Here is a 17,652-nt window from a genome sequence, read left to right on the forward strand (position 1 = left end):
TTTGTATGTTTAGAGTACCTGCATGGCGATCTGGACAGGTAAGATCAAACCAAACTAACTAGAAATTCCTGTTTCTGTGTTATTATTCAGTACATGTGCCAAGGCTGGATATGAGAAATATGTTTTCTTTTGTCTTTGCTTTGTTTTATGAGGAAAATATTCTTTTCAAAAGTCTTTGTATAATTGTGTGATGTCTAATTCAAATGGCCTGTAGATGCTGATGCTTTTTATAAAAACCTTTTTGTTTTCTTTTGAAGAAGTGGGTGTGCTGAGAGACCGATACAAACAGGCTATCTGTCCCCACAGGTTAAAGGCCTGTCACGCCTCCTCTGGGTAGGCTTTAAGATGAATTTGGGAGTGATCATTTCATTTTTGCACTCTGGTGCCCATGATGAGGCTTAGCTGAGCAGAAGAACAGGAACGGTCTGGTGAGTATAAATTCGCTGGCTCCATTCTTTCTAGCTCAGGGACACTCAGCGTTTCTATTGCTAATTCTGTAAATCAGCTTTGGTGTTTGAAAGTGTGTGTCATTGTTTTTACTGAGAAGTTAAATTCTGGATCTTTTCTAAAAGAGTTTCTGTTCCCACTCAGCCTTATGTAGCTTTCTGTCTTGCCATGCTTCTTAAAGGTCTGAGGGAAAAAAACAACAACAATTCATGTGCATTTTGACTTTTATATTCTGTCAGCCTTCTGCCTTGAAATGAATAGTTTGGGATTTTAGCAGAGTTTAAGACAACTTAGTGTACATTATATGTATTAAAGGGAAGGCTTACAATTCATTACCATCTGGGCATTCTGACCTCCCTTTTAAAGGATTAGAGGTTGGATGGAAGCCCTGCACGATGACATACTGCACAGCCTCTATTTTGACACTGCTCCTGAATTACTTGGCATCATCTGAAGGTAGTGGTGGGCAAGCAAAAATAATCCACTATATGACATGAAATTTTCTGAATTTTGTGAAAGAAAAAAATGATATCACAACTGGATGACTGTGACAAACAAATCAATTAGGGATGAATATTATCCTACTGGTTGTTTTTTTTTTGTTGTATTTTTATAATCTGATTGTTTATATTTCTTGAAATAAATGCTTATTTATTTTCAGTTTAGATTTTCAAAAGATTTGCAAAAAATGCAAAAAAAGTCCTTGTTTACATACCAAAAAGAAATCAGTGTACTACAGAATAGTGACCATACTATTTTTAGTTATATTACTCATCAGTCTGTAAAACTCAGTTAAATGTTGTGTATGACACTTTCATTTGTTCACTTATGAAATATGTACAGAGCACTTACAAGGGACTGTGGCAGTCTGTAATTAACCGAAAAGCTGAAACTATATGCAAAGCAGTTTTACCAGTCTACAATTTCAGTGTAGTCTACCATTTCAGATGCAGCAAAGGTTGAAGTGCTTGTGTTGTGGTAGGTGCCCTCTCAGCCCCACTCAACTTGACTGTGGACGTGCTGGATTTTCAGGCTTATGCTCAATGGAACCCTGGAGCAGACAACCCTGCTGGCACCAGATACTGTCTTGAATTCATTGACATTGAGCATTAGTAAGTTCAGTCTTTTTCCATCTAGACAAATACACTGGTCATTTATTTCTGAGCATTTTAAATGTCCCTAATGGCTAAATATAAAAATCTCTGACTGAGATGAGTTTCCTTTAGAAGGAAAGAATTGTTTGTTTCATTGTTTATGCAGTTCAAAACCAGTATGGAATTCACCGGAAGGCTGCACTAATATCACCTCTACGCATTGCCACTTGACTCTCCATATCCTCTGGTTACACTACTTCATAAGGGTCAGAGCAGAATGGGAACAGGAGAGGTCAAACTGGACATTATGGCCGATCACGATCCAGCCATACAAAGACAGTTAGTTCAAACCCATCCACAGCAACACATTAGAATGTGTATTGGCGAGTCACTTAGCATTTGTTATGCTATATCATGTGTAGCGGGAAGAGGTTTAAGAGCTGATTGGGAAGTCTCAAGTCTGTCTGGAGGTGGCAAAAACATATATCCTGACTCTAAATATGACATCAGATATTTAAAATCAGAAAGTTCCAAAAAGTACTATTTGAATTTGCCACATGCTAAGCACTATGCTGAATCCAAACTCTAGAGAGAAAGAGAAATGTATTTATATTTTCTCTATTTATAATTAGACTTTCTATATGTTCTTGTAATTTAAATATTATGTGTATATATACACACACAGAATATACAGGTGGGGGAGGTGGGGGGGGTTTGTGGTTTTGTCTGTTAAAGCTGATTTAACTTTGGTAGAATACATTAAATTAAATAGCACTTTAAATTTGATCTGTTTAATTGGAATTCAAATCTGAAATATGAGAGATCATCTGTTTAGAAAAGGTACTGTAGATATGGGCTTAATTCATCACCATGGCTCACTCTGCAGGTCGACTGAGTCCTCCAAATCTGGTGGTGTCCACCGACCAATACTCCATATACATTCAGCTGACCCACCCGGTACAGGGGCTCAAGGATGTGCCCCTAAGATTCTCCATTGATCTCTTTCAAGTGATTTCTGACAATACAACACAGGTGAAACAGCATTTCTGGATTTCTGATGTAATTTCTTGACCCAAATGTTCCTATAACTATTTTAAGCACAACATGAAACAGAATTAAAATGTAGTATTGTATTAGCATATAGTAGTATGGTTTAACAGACATTTCATTACTTTCTTATATATTCCAATTCTAAACTCCACTGATTGCTTTGTTTTGCTGATAGCAACCTTTAAGATGTACACAATTTCTAGAGATTCATGAGTTCATAATGAAAATCTTTATCTTGTTTCTATCTATTGAAGCATGTCGCACAAGACACAAGCACAGGGAATTGCAGCTTCTTGAACCTGCCACCAGGCAACTACTGCATTAACACTTCAGCCTTCTATGCGCAGTGGTCCCAGCGCGTCAATTACAACACCACCCATTGTTTTTCATTGGCTGAAGTCCACACTGGTACTAACCACATTAATAGGGAGCTTTTTGCTATCTCTCACTTACATAGAAAAACCTGTGCTTCATTGAAAGTTATTTAAAGGGACACTGAATTAATGCAGCTCTCGCAGTGAATGCTTGGGTGTCATTTGGAGATGTCAAATCAGCTGGAATCAGTTTTAGGAGAATGTTAGTCATCACCAAACCTGTAATTGGTGATAAGAAACAGGCAGGCCTTTCTTCTACACCTTTCATGTTTATATATATATATATATATATATATATATATATATATATATAGTGTGTGTGTGTATAAAATATATATACATAATATTAAATATATTAATTATTATTTCTTATTTTCATTCGTAAATAGAATAAAATGTTTCTATTAAATGACCTTTTACAACTCCCTTGTTCTGCAGGAAGAGTAGTATATGTCATATGGATGGGTTTAGCTCTACTTCTGATTTTCACTACTGGAATTGCCCTGAGTGTCATATGCTGCAACGTGAAGCCCCAAAGTAATAGGAACTACACTCCCAAAGCTCTGGTGCGTTGAACAAATTCCTTCATGAATTTTTGAGGTGATGTTTTATACTGACACATAATGATAGTTATTCAAGGTTTACCTTAATGGTTCAAGGTTTCATTTTCATTCAAAATGCAAATATTCTGTTGAGTGGGTCTCTGTGTCTTTGTAATCACAAAGGCTTCTACAATTTATAAATATATTTGCATTATCAAAGTTACACTGGATAACACCAAAACTGGTATATCAAACAAAAAAACAGTTTCAATGTCTTACTTCTTGTGTTTTACAGTACATTATAGAAGGAACTGCCATGATCCTAACAGTCACTCCTGATGAATGCCACACTGTTTCTCACTCAAATACAGCTCATTCAGATACTGAAAGTGAGGAGGAAGATGACAGTAGCTTGAGTGGCTACATTGTGAACATGTATTCTGCAAGAATAGCTATCAGGCGTGGGTCCTCCACCAATGACCTGGAAGCTGCTCACTTTACCCCGAGAGTGGATGACTCAGAGAACGATCTGTCTCGTAACTCCGACCTATACAGTAAAGCTGTGAAAATAGAGGAACCCGAAGGAGATCTGTTACAGCAGGACCCCTACAGCTGTTTGCCAATGGAGCCCATACAGTTCTCAAGTGTCATCATCTCCAGTGTTGCAAGAGCCTCTTTTGACAAAGACAATCAAGAAACGGGGATTGAAAGTCCTTTGAGCAACCACGCCGACATGGATGCTGAGGAATGCGCAGAGACTAATTACCAGTCAGAGGGAACAAAATCATCTGAAGGAGTGACAGATTTTCTCTATCCTGAATTTGGATTAGGAAATTACGAGCCCAGGCCTGACCCCCGTTTTATAACATGGTCCAAGTAAGCTCACGGTGTTATTCCGCAAGTATACTGACAAATGTACAGTGAAGATGGACTGAATGTTGTGAAGAAATGTGCATACTATATTACAACTATACTGGTGTATAGGTAAATAAATGCAGCTAATTAATTCATCAACGAATGGGTGCATTTCAGACCTTGAACTGAAATCTCATTACCTGTGCAGAATTGACACTAAATGTTTTGTTTTTTGTTTTTTTGCTTTTTGTGATTTTAAAACATGTGCTTTTATAGTCATACAAATATTGTTTAAACCTGGTGCTATGAAGTGTCAGTTTTTTCACCAATTACTACCTCTTATTGTTTGAAATACAACAGTATTTAGTATAGTAAATTGTCAGCAGGTGCTGGTTACATCTGGGCAAAATGTAACTATAAAATAAATACATTTATCACTATTTTGAAAATGAGCATTTATGTGATACAATAAATTCCAAATAAATACAGATAATGAGTGAACTTCATGCCAAAATATACTATATTTGGTCCATTTAATCTTATTTACATTTTTGGTCACATACACACATAATATTTACAAAAAGTAAGAAAATGTTTGAAAATTTATTTCCCCCCCCACTTTGTTTAGTAGTTTTTCTCTTGTGGACTTGTTCCTTGTCATTGGATTGCTCACTCTCACTCTCCACCAAAGAGAGAGGAGAAAAATCCTCTCTTGCTCTCCTCTCGAGGTAAACGGAAGGACTTGGTCTGGCGAGTGCCTCTGTGCAGGGGCTGCTGCTGCTTCTCTCGCTCCTTCTCCTTCTCCTTCTCCCTCTCCTGCAGCTGCACCTGCTGGCAAATCACCAGCCGCATGTCCTCCTGAGCAGGGGAATCAAGAGGAGATGCAGGAAATGCAGGGATCGCATGGCACACTTTGAATATGTTGCGTGAAGCCCACGCACACTCCTCCTCTGAGTTCCTGGTGTGACGTTGCCAGCGAACAACATCTCACTCACCTGCCACGACTCCACTTCTTGAGACAGCGCCACCTTGTGCTTGATTGTGTTCAGGAGTTGCTGGTTAAGCGTGTCACGTTCCTGGCGTGCCAAAATGATCTCATTCTCCAAGGTACTATGCAAGGCGAACACACCAAAACAACACGTCTAAAGTATTGCCCAGTGGCAGCACCCCACCCATCATCACACATTAGTAAATTCTTTGTGAAACAGAGTTGCAACATCATTGCGATTTGGAAACAGTCATGCATAGAATTTAGGTGTATCTTATATGGTACCATGGCCACCGGCAGTTTCGCCAATGAGAGATTTCACCTGTATGCTGGCTTGCCTGGAGGATTGCGAAATGGCTTTAGCTCCTCCCTCACTGCTTCTAATTCAGCTTGACTGGCCTCCAGCTGTTAGAAAAACATTCAACAGCCGGGTTGGGAGTCAGCTGATCAGTCTTTTAACCATTAGGACACTGAAAATGGACCAACCTCTTTCTTCAGTTTATTAATCTCCTCTTCTTTTTCTTGTAGGGCAGCAGAATGGGCCAAGATGGTTTCCTTGGCCTGTTGGACCAAATTGCATGCAATTTTTAAATGTACCTCCCACAACTACCTAATCTAGGGAGAGAGAGCGAGAGAGACACTGGAGGAGGAGAGAGTAGTGTCCCTAGTAGTGTTGACAGTGCTAACAATTATAATTATGAAAATGAAAGTCCAAACACAAATATAGATAAATGCACATTATATATATCATATGTTTTACATGGTATGATGTATTAGTATCAGTACTGGTTGAAGATGGCTATTCCTACATAAAGCTACTAAAAGGTGTGAAAGAACAGTAAAGACACATCACACTTTCACTCTCACAGAAGTAAAGACAAGCTACTTCTCCATCACACCTTCTAAAGGACCGTCACACTGTTGCTAAGCTATCCAGGTGTATCAATGAGACACACACTCAACTTGCAGGAGTGAGTGCTACCTGGGACTGTTGAAGCTCATTCTGGAGGGACATAGGGAAGCACGTGCTCTCCTTGAGGCTGGCCTCATCGCCCAGGGTTTGGAGTCTCTGCTGGAAGCTCCGGTTGGCCGTGCGCAGCTGGAACACCACACTGTGTTCCTGATCCAGCTGTGGAAGACCATGCAGGCAGTGTGCAACAGGCCCAAATCCCAGATCAGACAAAAGCATACTTCCCCTTACAAGCTTGGGATATTCTGATGGTTTTTTTTAAAAAAACCAATAAAATAATAAATAAATAAAGGGCTTTGCAAGAAATTTTTATTTAAAGGCTTACTTATTCCTGTAGAGGGAGTCTTTAATAATCTGGGATTCCAGATTCTGCAAATATGGAGTCTATACTAAGACTCAGGTTGTTCACAGTAGGGATCATTAAAAACAGTGTAAGTGAGTCAGGTAATGCAGAGTCATGTTTCACTTCAGAAACACCCGATACATTAACCGGACACAGACGGCCTGAACAGGTTTTGCTCTGTTTCTCTTGTATCTTCCCCTCTGTCTTCATGTCTTCCATTACCTCGGCATCCCTTTCTTTCATTTCAGTCTGCAGCCCGATGACTCGTTCTCTGAGACCATCCCTCTCTGTCCTCAGTCTCTCATTATCCTCCTGTGCTGATGTCAGACGTTGGTCCGTGTTTGTGCAGCGCTCCTGTAAAACTCTGTTCTGTTCAACAAGAAAACTGTATGAGAAGAACAGAAATACGTTGCTATGTGATCCTTCACTTTATTCACATGGTCATCTCACATGACCGGCCTTAGGGGCTGATATCTGAGCAGGTTACTCTAGTTTGCTACAACTGGTGGTGGAGATATAACATGGGCCTTGAGCTTGGCTGGGTCCCTGGTTAAATGTGATGGCAAGCTGCCCGTGGTTAGCAGCTCATGCCACCGAAATAGGCAGGTCCGGGGCCACAGCATGGGCTTGCACTAAACCACGGGGGACCCTTTGCTGAAAATATTTTAAAAAAACTGGGCCTACACTTAATTTGAATGCAGGTGTGTGTGTGTGCGTATATATACACACACCTCAGCCTGCAGGCTATCCAGGCGAGCAGAGCTTATGGACCGACTAAAACTCGTGTCTTCCATCTCCTCTCTCAGAGAGCGCAGTTCAAGACGCAAAGAGTGCTCTAAAGACACTGCCTGAGAGAGAGACACACACACACACACACACACACACACACACACACACACACACACACACACACACACACACACACACACACACACAGAGAGAGAGAGAGAGAGAGAGAGAGCGGAGAAAGAATTATTTTTTTATAAAGGCAAATATGCAAGGACTCATCTCTGATGCATATCTTCTTTTCAGAAACTTTGAAGAATGAAAACCAAACCTGCTTTTCTGCATTCTACCTTGTAGATGGTATTTATCCAAGCAACTGACTGAACACAACTTGAGCAATTGAGGGTTAAGGGCCGTGCTCAAGGGTCCCAACAGTGGCATCCTGGCTGTGGTGGAATTTGAACTGGCAAGCTTCTAATAACTAGTCAAGTACCTTAACCACTGAGCTAACACTGCCCTATTAGCACTGCTACCACTTCTGTAGATAGATAGATAGATAGAGAGATAGAGAGATAGAGAGATAGATAGAGAGATGCATACATACATGCATACACCAGCTTGATTATATTTTTAGTACATCTGTGACAGTGAATACTTTGAAGCATTCTGATTGGTCACCTCTGCTAGCTGCTCCACCAGCTTCTGGTTATGCTTAGAAAGTTGTGAGAGCTGCTCATTCTCCTCACGGCGCCGTTCACGGCCCTGACTGTGCTTCTGCTCCAGCTGCTCATGGAGTAACGTGATGTCAGCCTGCAACTCCACCTCCCGCTGCCCTGCCTCCAGTTCTCGCACTTCCAGGCGCCGCTGGAGAGTATGCTTCTCCTGCTGTAAGACCTGAAAGCACCCCCCACAACACACACACACACACACACACACACGTACATCCACACACTTATTGCCACACTACAGCTAAATACCTTGTTTAAGTAGCCAATTGTCCAAATTCCAAAGATATAGTGAATCCCAATAACCTCCTGTAGTATAACTTGGTTGGGAATGGTTTCCCGTTACACATGCAAAATGGGTGTAACTGCATGCTCTTCTCTCTCTCACACAGACACAGACACACACACAGATAGACACTGGGTGTCCTATCTCTAATCATGTGCTCTGATGAACAGGAACTGCAGTGGGTCACAGGCATTGTGTTTCAGTTTTGCAGAGCCCAACTGCCCTGCCTCACTCTCTCATATGTGAAATTACCACTGCTGTGTTCATTTCTTTCTTTTTTATTTATTTTTTGGCAGAAAGAAAAGTGCCTGTGATCCTAACCTCCATGTCCTTCCTCATTTGCTCCAGCTGAGCCTCCACCTCCTCGTTCCTCTCCAGCAGGGCACGGCCCACCTCGGCAGCCAGGATTAGGTCCTTCTCCAGCATTGTCTGGCTGCTGTCGCCCCCGGGGGATGCCAGCAGGTCATCCTGCCTCATCCCCATGCCCAAGACATGATGCCTGGTGGAGGGCGTTGATGACAAGAAGGGGAAGAAGGAGTCCTCCAGGCTGGGAGAGGGCAAGCTCTCCTTCCTGGTTGAGATCATTGCTGCTTTGCGTCTGGTTCAAGTTGGACTGATGCCCCAAAGGCCCTGCTGGTTGCTTCAGGTCATTTGGTTGTCACAACATGCATAATACCATCTTCAGTTCTCAAGAGCAAGAAGTAATGCAGGCGTGCTGTGTCCGTGTTCTTTATCGGGTTGAAACCTTGAGCAATGACCAAAAGGTGGTGGTCCAAAAACCATTTCAATCTCAAATGTTAACAAATTACTATTTACTTGCTAGTCAGTTTAAAACCTTGAGTGCTTAAAATAATCACTGTCTCAGATTTCCTTCATTGTGTACATTTTCTGAACAAGGTATCCCAGAAAACATGTAATGAAAGGTAATATAACCAGGAAAGAGACCATTCCTATTGTTGTCTGTTTGCTACTTTTGTGAAGTGGGGAAGAACAACAAGAGCTGTAGTGTTTCCCCACATTCCCGGAGTCATTTAAGTCTCCTTGGTGGCCAGCTACACCCTTTTGAGTCACACCAGACTGGTTTTGTGTTTCTGAAAGCATGAGTGGCTAGGCTTGCTCAAGCCAAAACAACTCCTGATGCACTCATTTAAGCTTACTTTAAACAGCCACATAACAGATGATCAATATGAAATTGTCATGTTGAAAAAAGGAACTTTCTTGGAAAAGCCCAAACTGACATTCACATCATGAATAAGAAAGCAGGCTGTGGCAGATATGACTAACTGGCTATGATGTAAATCAGCTCCTGTTTGCTAACAGGTGCTTCAAAGTTGGTCTTCTGCAGCCTGGCTTTTGAACCTAGATCAATCCATTAACCATGCATGCAAGTTTTATCAGTGAGACTGATTAGAGCTTAATATTCCACCAAGACTCTCACTGTATCCTACCACTATCTGTCACAGGAGACACATTCAGCAACACAAAGTACAAGACCTACACCTCTTTCAGCACCTGCATTTAAATTCCACAAGCTTATCCAATTTTATAGTTTCATAAATAAAGAGAACACTGTCGTTTCACAAGTTGCTTTCCCACCTGTCATGTTGTTTTTCTTACCTGAGAAGTTCCGGCTTTGCTTCCAGCGTGTACAGCACTTGGGAGGCACTGCTGGTTGCCTTGTAACCAATGTTCCGCAATTAATGACCACGCCCCACCCTCTGCTGATGACCTCATGCAGATGGGCGTGGTGTAGAGTTCATGCAAATACAGTGGTGGTGGTGATGGGTGGGTGTTTCCCACAGGTAGCACAGAAATACAAAGCCTCTTCAGGTGAGATCCTTCAGCAAGAAAACCACACTGTAAAACTGTGAATAGAGAGCCATTATGCTTTGTTCATACCTAAGAAATATGGCTAAATAAGGGTCAATATTTGGATCATGACTGAAATCAATAAAAACAATGCATGATCTGCTTAGTTCAGACTGTATAATACTAATTCAATAAGTCTTGCCAATATGTTCAAAGCAATAGTTTAAAACAAACAAAAGTAGATTTTCATTACTTCTGCTGCTACTTGCTTACAACATGATCCCATTTGAGCTGCAAAAGCAAACACGCTTTTGACTGTCAAATAAATTGTTACTATATGACTGGTGACAAACCGCCTTCTGGTAATAAAACTGACATGCTCTATGCTGCCACTCAGTGGCTGAAGTAAACCTCTCTCTGTCGGAGCCACATCAAAAACAGTCATGTTTTTATACGGAAACAACCACCAAATAATACAGTTCTGCCATAAAAAAACAAATTCTTTCTTAAGCATTCAGTATCATTTGCTACTCTGCTTCCAGAAAAAGTCATTAGTAGTTCAAATTAAGATATGTGTAACCAGAGAGACCACAGTAGCTCCCTTGAGAAGCCCGGTCTGTTTGTTTATTTTCTGGCTTGTAAAAAGGGAGGCATGTTCACTTCTTTTCATGGCCTCCAGACAGTGTGGCTAGGTGTTAGGGACCTGTGCTTCTGCCTCCCTACAGAAACAGTGGTGTCAGTGTGCGTCAGTGTGGGGTCACATAAAGTCAAACCTATCCACACAAGCAGGAGCCTGTGGAACCTTGCTGTGCTATTTCCTGTTTTCTGCTCAAAATATTTGACCTATGAGTGAAAGAGGCTAGTTACGTTTTAGGGACAAAGTCCAAGTGCTGGGTTAAAACTCGCTCTTCAGAAGGAAACAATAAAGTGGCTGATTTGGAAAATGTGTTATTTCACATAATGACTCAGGATGTTATAAACAATGGGCAAAGAGTTAAGTTACAGATAAACAGAGATTTATTTTGCAAGGTAACATGCAATCTCTTGTCCTGACATGCAATAGCTACAACATAATTTGTTTCCAGTAGCGGCTTCCTCAGTTACCAATGCAGCTGAGCCCAAACTAAATAGGACAGTGCTCTCTATATTCTGTTAGGCTAAAGCTGTACAGAAAACCCAGGGTTTACTTTATTCTGTGCTTGCAGCAGGAGCACGGGAGTGGTGTGGCATGGGGGGCAGGGCTCCAGCCAGAGCCCCTCCTCTGCCGGGATCCCTCCTACCCCAGAATCCCTGCGTGCTGTAGGGCAGAGGCATGCTGATGGAGGGACGCTACATTAACTGGGCCCTGCTCCTGGTGCTGGGTGGCCTGCTGCCACTGGATGTGGGCGCCGGCAGGCAGATGCCCAAGCTCGCTGACAAGAAACAGTGCGCCGACGCCGAATGCAGCCGTGAGTAACTGTGCCTGTATGCATGATGTGTTGTGTGATGCCCAAGAGTTAGTGCTATGTTGCATGTGCCTCTCACACACAGAATAGTTACAAACCATACATATATACTGTATGTCCACAACCATAAATTAATGATTTATTGAAAAACAAACCTATGATGGGGGCATGTCCTTAGCAAAAATAAAGTTTTGAAACCTCCTGCATTAAGTGCATAATGTGGATTAAATATGGATAATATGGTCCCCAGATCCCATCCTCATTGCGAGAGCCCTTCAGGATTATTATCCCCAAGACTGCCGCTTCATCCACATCCGGCAGGGCCAGCTCGTGTACGTCTATGCCATGCTGAAGGGCCGCGGCAACCTCTTCTGGGCAGGCAGCGTGAGTCGAGTCTCCACACAGAATCCCTTCGCCCGCTGTAGCAGGACGTGATGCCCAGAAACGCCTTTACTCATGGACAGTGGATTTTGTTCTTGAATGAATGTACTCAGAATGTAGTTCGGACTGTGTAATTTCATCAGGTACTAGCAGCGAGTGTAAAGGACGACTTTACATGGACCAGGCTAAGAATGACTCCTGTGGTTCCACCCTGGCAAAAGTTGCTAATCCTCTTGCTAAAATGAATAAGGTTTTGGAAGGTATTTGAAAGCTTTAAAAATGACCTGAAGATTTCTGTGCTTGACCAGGTCCAGGGGTCTTACTTCGGTGGGGAGGAGGCACAGTTAGGCCATTTCCCCAGCAGCGTGGTGGAGGAGACTCATGCTTTAATGCCAGCTGATGTTGAAGTCAAAACCGATGTGAGTGTCGCAAGATCATGTTTTGGTGCTTTTCTTAGGTTTTTAGTACTGGACAAACAATTGTATGTGAATGTATACTTATATGAGATTGCATGCTGTTTTTATCTCTTCAGAGATGGGACTTCTTCTGTCAGTGAGGCACTGACAGCTCAAAGAGTGGTTCACCTATTCAGCTGAGCATATCTGCACCCTTCTCTTTCATTTTAAAAGCTAATAAACTCAGATAGTGTTTGTTTTTATAACAGATGAAAGTCATACATTAAAATTCATTGAGAATACGCACAAATACACAAATCATAAACGATTTAGCAAATGAAATAGCTTATTAAAAAGCAGGAAAAGTAGTGCTTTTTACTATTGCTTTTAATCAATAAACTTGAGGTGCTACTTAAACGTTTCCTGTTTGTTGCTTGCGAAATTCAGCTATTACCTTTCAGCACGTGTAGGGGAGTTGAGAATATCATCTCGGCGTGTTGAGAAAAATATTTTCCTGTAATAAAACAATCAAATCCATTTTTTAAAATTATTATTTATAGTGTTATCTTATGGCCACGCTTGACTTATATAGGAAACGACGTCAAAATCGATATACTACATTCAACAAATGAGTATTGTCATACGAGTATGTACTGTCGTATCAGTTTATACATGGACAAATACTTTGGGCAGATTGAGGATAATATCTATAATACAGCATGAGGCAGAAAATCTGAATGGGATATTATTTTGGAATACTATTTAAAATGATAGCGCACACTTTCCTCGCGCTGTCGCGTAGTCATAGAAACGAGTAACTACACAAGAGGCGTGTATTGCGATGTGCAACTAGAGAGGTTTTGCTACGCGGGCATATCAAACTATACGCAACGTTTGTAATTTCGCACGTAACTTGGTCAAAGTGTTTTTTTTTCAGTGTTTCAAGACTGACCTAAAGAGACGAAATCTCCCTGGGGCGCTCGTTCCCCGTACACTGTCCTAATATTGATATGGAATCCTCATGGATGCAGAAAAGTCCACCTTTTCATTACATGCTTCGGGCCTCTGGACAAAGTGAGGTTTGGCACGATTTCACCGAGGAAGCCAAATTTCGCCAGTACGGCTGGCGTTGTTCTACAAACGAGGACACCTATTCAATTGCTACACTCATGGGAAACTGGTCCGAGAAGAAGCTTGACGTCAGGCGTGCTAAGTCAATACATCGCCCATTGCTATCGCAGGTTAGTAGCTACTGCGGTATACAGAAAGGTTATATGCAACAGGGAAAAGACATGCCTTTATTTCAAAACGTCGCACGCATTATTTTTTTTCGCAGTTCTCTCACTACTTTGAGACAACGTACTCTTATGCTTATAATAAAGAAGAGAAACGCCCGATTTATAGAAGTGAGTAATCGCTTTATATATTCCAGTATCTTCTATCTTTTTTAAAATTGACGTATGCGCTGTAGCATGAAAAAATGCTACTTAATTTTGAAGAAGGTATCTGTTGTGTGTCGTTTCAGCTTTAAAGAGAGAGCCCAGAAGCTTTCCTGGTCATCAACCTGAACTGGACCCTCCCCACACCAAGTGTGCGCCAAACTCCTGCTACAGACTAAACTTCAGCTGCTCGACAAGACAGACCCCAGCGCTTGGGCAGACGAGCGCTAGAGATCCAGGCACTCTCACTGCTGAGGAGTCCCAACAGTAGATTCAAGTCCCCTTTCTGTTTCATACGTCAGTATGGTGTGCACGAAGCACTGCTGTGAATAACCCAATAGCAAGATCCTGTTAGGTGGTAAGCGTCTGTGTGGTGGTCTCACATAAATGCTGACAAGGTTGGATCACATGACACGTAAATCTATCAGAACAGATATGCAATATCAGATGTTGAAATGCTTATCAGATTTATTGGTATCAATGCTCAGACCTTAGCAATGCCTACATAGAGCAGTAAAACGACTACTTAAGTTCCATAAGAGTTATTAAACAGTTAACCAAGTTACCTGTTGTTTTTGAATTTTCACATGATTTTTAATATTTCATCACCGCTATTACGCAAACGTAGAGCTATCTTGGATACATATTGTTCGGCGCTATCAGCCATGAGGCCTGTTGATGCTGTGAACAGAAAGCGCCGAGGTTCTCACCACTGGGATATAGGCCTTTGGCACGATTCCGAGACAGGTTTTGCTGTTTACCCTATTTCTGGTTTATTGTAAGTGAATAAAATAAACTGGTCCTAGAACAGTGTATAAGGACAACTTCGATCCCGAGCATATGAAACGTCTACTTGTGCGCTCACTCCACTCACTTGCTCCACCTAGTGTTAAGAGTCCAATTGTATGAACAGATATTTTCTTCATATGTGGAGAATATATGAGGAAATAGTTTTTTAAAGTAGATGAAAACCTGTTTTAGTAAGTGTGCCTTGTTGAGAAATGGTACTGTTATTGAGTTTTATCAGCTTTGTGGATGGCAAATACACACAGACTTGAAATTAAAGTTATAAACATTCTTGCCTGCTCATACATGCTCTCACTCTTGGGCTGCTATAGTATTTTGAAATCACATTTATGTTTAGGAAACCCTAACACTTCTTGATCATCTCTGCCACTGATTTTGCAGTTTTACCATTTAGATCAGATTTCATGTCCCCTCTCCATTTTACTATACTGAGCCACATTATTGTTCATACACTCAGTCTGTTTTTCCTCAGGCTCACAATGATGTTTTCAGTCACCACAAATGTCAGGCTTGACCAGAAAACTAATATATCAGGAGAAACAGAAACCATCAACAGAAAGAGGTCACTTTTTTCATAAAAATTCTTATCCCTCACTACATGCACCCGATCTCTCTCTCTCTCTCTCTCTCTCTCTCTCTCTCTCTCTCTCACACACACACACTCACTCACTTTTTTCTTTTTTTATCTCTCTCTTTAATATATAGATATGTAATCTATAATTTATATTTACCCATTCTCTAGGCACAACTGCATCCTCCCATTAGATACAATTAAACAACATGTGACCCAGAACACATTTCTCACTTCTTTCAGAGTATGGGATTATGGTCTTAGGAATTCCATCACATTGTTTTTTCAGATGTGCTGATGTCTTTGCACCATTTCATCGCGGTCAATGCCCAAAAGGCCAGTCTTCCTACACCCAAACCCTCACAATATCCAGCTCCATGCATCTACTGTTTGTCACTGACTGGCTGCGGGAGACAAAGATCCCTTTTGTTTGTGCCATTTTGTGTGGTGGAGCAATAAGTTTTATAGTTAGTGGTCAAGGAACACAAATGGTGCTTATGTAGAATAACTGTGTTTCTCTACAAAAATGGTCAGTTTGTACTGCCCAACTGGACAATGTGGTTATCATTTGTGCGGTAATTTAATCCTTTGATGGGCATTAGCTTCTGTAGAGAGTATGCCTCTTTGCTTGTCAGAGACTAGATGGATGGTGATGAGTGTTCCTCCCCGAGGCCTGATCAGGCACACATGCAAAGATAAGGGGCGGGGCTTGGGTGGGGGTGTGTCAGCGTGGTGGGGATGGGGAAATGTGGGGTCAACAGGCTAGCATGATATGGTCTGTAGCAGATTTACTTCTTGATGGCAGGCTTGTCCTCCCGGGCGATGGGGATGGAGCGTTCTGGGGCTTCAGAGGGGCTGCGGGGGGCTGTGACAGTCAGCACGCCATCCGAGGAGAGTGAGGAGGTGACTTTGGCTGGGTCCACTCCAGCTGGGAGCCGGTACTTTCGGAGGAACTCCCGCGAGACAAAGCCATGGTCATCCTGAATGATAGGAGGCACGAATTTGACTTCTTGCATGGAGGCTTTAAACATACACTACTAGCCTGGTGTCTGAAATACACACCTAAATTTCAACTTAACATCTGCCTGACCAGCAAGGTCAGTGTTTCCAATAAATATTTATGTTCATGAGGAGAGAATGCTATGCTTGTTCGTGGTTACATGTTGGTGCAAGGATTTACCTGACGGTCCTCGTGTTTAGCATGAATCTCAATGTAATCTCCAATGATTTTTACTGCCAACTCCTCAGGGGAAAAGTGCTTCACATCCAGATTAACTATAAAATGGTCCTTTTCCATTTTCATCTAAAAGAGCAACATGAAAAAGACTTGCTGTGTATTATGACTTGTTGTTATAATAAAAGAATAGGCGTTTCGCTTGTTCTTGAAAAGCCTGCTGTACCACACTACCTTTATAACCCTCATACTGTTCTGACTTATGTCTCCAATTTACATGAATATGACAGTGATTTACATTTTCCACTGAGATAGATAAGCACACCTAAAGTTTTCTATGAACTAAAGAAACTGTCAAGCTACAATGTGTTCACTTAACGTAACGGTACATTTGGTTAAAATTTAGGAAGTATGTTGCTGCATTAGAAAGCATGCAACTAAAATATTTAAAATTATTTAATTCAATTTGGGGATCTATAGAGAATAAATAAGATCTATGAAATACTGTGATGGAGAAAAACAACTTTAAGTCTGTGTTTACTTTGGCTAGTAGCACAAGCCATCTCTTTGTCTGAAATATAAAAAATAATGTGGAGCTATATGTACATGTAATTCCAGAGATTTCCCAGATGTCCCCAGATTGACCACAGGTTGATTTGACAGGAAATAGCAACAATGAAAGGCTCCTCATTCCTATGATGACATGGAAAAACACTCACACTTTCCGATCTACTACTGCCAGGCACAGTGGCAGCAGAAGCAACTGTACCAAATAACTTTTACTTATTAGCCTGTAAGCACATCAAAGGAGAATGTTACTATCTCTTTTGCTCTGGCTCTGAAGTGGGTAAGGTTTGTTCTCATCTCATTAAGACTTGTTTGTGGTGAATCAATACAAAAGCCTGCTCACCTCTGAGAGCCCACTTGCCACCCAGCTGGGCCAGCGGAAGAAGGAAGATCGGGGGAAGTACAGCGAGGGGTAGGGGGTTAACGCATCACTCTCTGGGATATGTTCCCCGAAGTGCTGCTCAAAGATCCGGCTGGGGAAGAACGATGGCCAAAAGGAGCGGCGGAACCAAGGCTGCTGAATCGTAATGTCCATTTTGGCTTGTGACTCTAAACGATGCCACACTGCTTAAGAGAATCCTGGTGCCTGTCCTGCCACTGCACTTATATAAGCCATCAGTGATGGTCGCAGTGCCAGAGCCGGAAAGCTGGTGATTTATCTGGA

At 41.7% G+C, this 17,652-nt stretch overlaps 5 protein-coding genes across 7 annotated transcripts; 3 read left to right on the plus strand and 2 right to left on the minus strand.

The window, feature by feature from the left end:
* The first annotated feature begins 201 nt into the window (after window positions 1–201).
* On the plus strand, window positions 202–4,798 carry crfb12 (cytokine receptor family member B12). Of its 2 annotated transcripts, XM_081718950.1 has the most exons (8): window positions 202–428; window positions 814–903; window positions 1,430–1,559; window positions 1,708–1,880; window positions 2,428–2,573; window positions 2,846–2,999; window positions 3,404–3,531; window positions 3,803–4,798. In XM_081718950.1, exons 2-8 carry the CDS (start codon window positions 843–845, stop codon window positions 4,385–4,387), a joined length of 1,377 nt encoding a protein of 458 aa, XP_081575076.1. In that variant the 5' UTR covers window positions 202–428; window positions 814–842; the 3' UTR covers window positions 4,388–4,798. The 2 variants fall into 2 exon arrangements, with proteins under 2 accessions (XP_081575076.1, XP_081575077.1); XM_081718951.1 differs by lacking the exon at window positions 202–428 and having other exon boundaries at window positions 473–903.
* Window positions 4,799–4,947: 149 nt separating this feature from the next.
* bicdl2 (BICD family like cargo adaptor 2) lies at window positions 4,948–11,534 on the minus strand. The gene is made up of 10 exons (XM_027031823.3): window positions 10,018–11,534; window positions 8,722–9,145; window positions 8,068–8,283; window positions 7,395–7,511; window positions 6,886–7,032; window positions 6,333–6,479; window positions 5,837–5,911; window positions 5,673–5,755; window positions 5,358–5,472; window positions 4,948–5,220 (listed from the first exon to the last, which is right to left on the minus strand). Exons 2-10 carry the CDS (start codon window positions 8,983–8,985, stop codon window positions 5,038–5,040), a joined length of 1,347 nt encoding a protein of 448 aa, XP_026887624.2. The 5' UTR covers window positions 8,986–9,145; window positions 10,018–11,534; the 3' UTR covers window positions 4,948–5,037.
* mia (MIA SH3 domain containing) lies at window positions 11,522–12,847 on the plus strand. The gene is made up of 4 exons (XM_027031829.3): window positions 11,522–11,657; window positions 11,905–12,038; window positions 12,344–12,454; window positions 12,568–12,847. Exons 1-4 carry the CDS (start codon window positions 11,522–11,524, stop codon window positions 12,589–12,591), a joined length of 405 nt encoding a protein of 134 aa, XP_026887630.2. The 3' UTR covers window positions 12,592–12,847.
* Window positions 12,848–13,440: 593 nt separating this feature from the next.
* On the plus strand, window positions 13,441–14,140 carry cfap68 (cilia and flagella associated protein 68). Its single transcript, XM_027031828.3, has 3 exons — window positions 13,441–13,671; window positions 13,767–13,836; window positions 13,956–14,140. Exons 1-3 carry the CDS (start codon window positions 13,441–13,443, stop codon window positions 14,138–14,140), a joined length of 486 nt encoding a protein of 161 aa, XP_026887629.1.
* Window positions 14,141–14,319: 179 nt separating this feature from the next.
* cryabb (crystallin, alpha B, b) lies at window positions 14,320–17,617 on the minus strand. Of its 2 annotated transcripts, XM_027031826.3 has the most exons (4): window positions 17,332–17,471; window positions 17,028–17,114; window positions 16,428–16,550; window positions 14,320–16,227 (listed from the first exon to the last, which is right to left on the minus strand). In XM_027031826.3, exons 3-4 carry the CDS (start codon window positions 16,548–16,550, stop codon window positions 16,036–16,038), a joined length of 315 nt encoding a protein of 104 aa, XP_026887627.1. In that variant the 5' UTR covers window positions 17,028–17,114; window positions 17,332–17,471; the 3' UTR covers window positions 14,320–16,035. The 2 variants fall into 2 exon arrangements, with proteins under 2 accessions (XP_026887627.1, XP_026887626.1); XM_027031825.3 differs by lacking the exon at window positions 17,028–17,114 and having other exon boundaries at window positions 17,332–17,617.
* Window positions 17,618–17,652: the final 35 nt, after the last annotated feature.

Source organism: Electrophorus electricus, chromosome 8 (assembly GCF_041902795.1).
Source record: "Electrophorus electricus isolate QZ-2024a chromosome 8, ASM4190279v1, whole genome shotgun sequence".
In the NCBI taxonomy this organism is placed as follows: Eukaryota; Metazoa; Chordata; class Actinopteri; order Gymnotiformes; family Gymnotidae; genus Electrophorus; species Electrophorus electricus.

What these genes read in the sequence shown, in the direction of transcription:
- crfb12 (XM_081718950.1), top strand. Translation starts at nt 843, where the DNA reads ATGACATACTGCACAGCCTCTATTTTGACACTGCTCCTGAATTACTTG. An exon ending in TTACTTGGCATCATCTGAAG is followed by an intron (nt 904 to 1,429) that starts GTAGTGGTGGGC and finishes GTGTTGTGGTAG; the next exon opens with GTGCCCTCTCAGCCCCACTC. An exon ending in ACTACACTCCCAAAGCTCTG is followed by an intron (nt 3,532 to 3,802) that starts GTGCGTTGAACA and finishes TGTGTTTTACAG; the next exon opens with TACATTATAGAAGGAACTGC.
- bicdl2 (XM_027031823.3), bottom strand. Translation starts at nt 8,985, where the DNA reads ATGATCTCAACCAGGAAGGAGAGCTTGCCCTCTCCCAGCCTGGAGGAC. An exon ending in TGGTGGAGCAGCTAGCAGAG is followed by an intron (nt 7,512 to 8,067) that starts GTGACCAATCAG and finishes TCTCTCTCTCAG; the next exon opens with GCAGTGTCTTTAGAGCACTC. An exon ending in AAGAAGTGGAGTCGTGGCAG is followed by an intron (nt 5,221 to 5,357) that starts GTGAGTGAGATG and finishes TCCCCTGCTCAG; the next exon opens with GAGGACATGCGGCTGGTGAT.
- mia (XM_027031829.3), top strand. Translation starts at nt 11,522, where the DNA reads ATGCTGATGGAGGGACGCTACATTAACTGGGCCCTGCTCCTGGTGCTG. An exon ending in ACCTCTTCTGGGCAGGCAGC is followed by an intron (nt 12,039 to 12,343) that starts GTGAGTCGAGTC and finishes GTGCTTGACCAG; the next exon opens with GTCCAGGGGTCTTACTTCGG. An exon ending in ATGTTGAAGTCAAAACCGAT is followed by an intron (nt 12,455 to 12,567) that starts GTGAGTGTCGCA and finishes TTATCTCTTCAG; the next exon opens with AGATGGGACTTCTTCTGTCA.
- cfap68 (XM_027031828.3), top strand. Translation starts at nt 13,441, where the DNA reads ATGGAATCCTCATGGATGCAGAAAAGTCCACCTTTTCATTACATGCTT. An exon ending in ATCGCCCATTGCTATCGCAG is followed by an intron (nt 13,672 to 13,766) that starts GTTAGTAGCTAC and finishes TTTTTTTCGCAG; the next exon opens with TTCTCTCACTACTTTGAGAC. An exon ending in GAAACGCCCGATTTATAGAA is followed by an intron (nt 13,837 to 13,955) that starts GTGAGTAATCGC and finishes GTGTCGTTTCAG; the next exon opens with CTTTAAAGAGAGAGCCCAGA.
- cryabb (XM_027031825.3), bottom strand. Translation starts at nt 17,523, where the DNA reads ATGGACATTACGATTCAGCAGCCTTGGTTCCGCCGCTCCTTTTGGCCA. An exon ending in TGGCAAGTGGGCTCTCAGAG is followed by an intron (nt 16,551 to 17,331) that starts GTGAGCAGGCTT and finishes TTGCTCTTTTAG; the next exon opens with ATGAAAATGGAAAAGGACCA. An exon ending in CTAAACACGAGGACCGTCAG is followed by an intron (nt 16,228 to 16,427) that starts GTAAATCCTTGC and finishes CCTATCATTCAG; the next exon opens with GATGACCATGGCTTTGTCTC.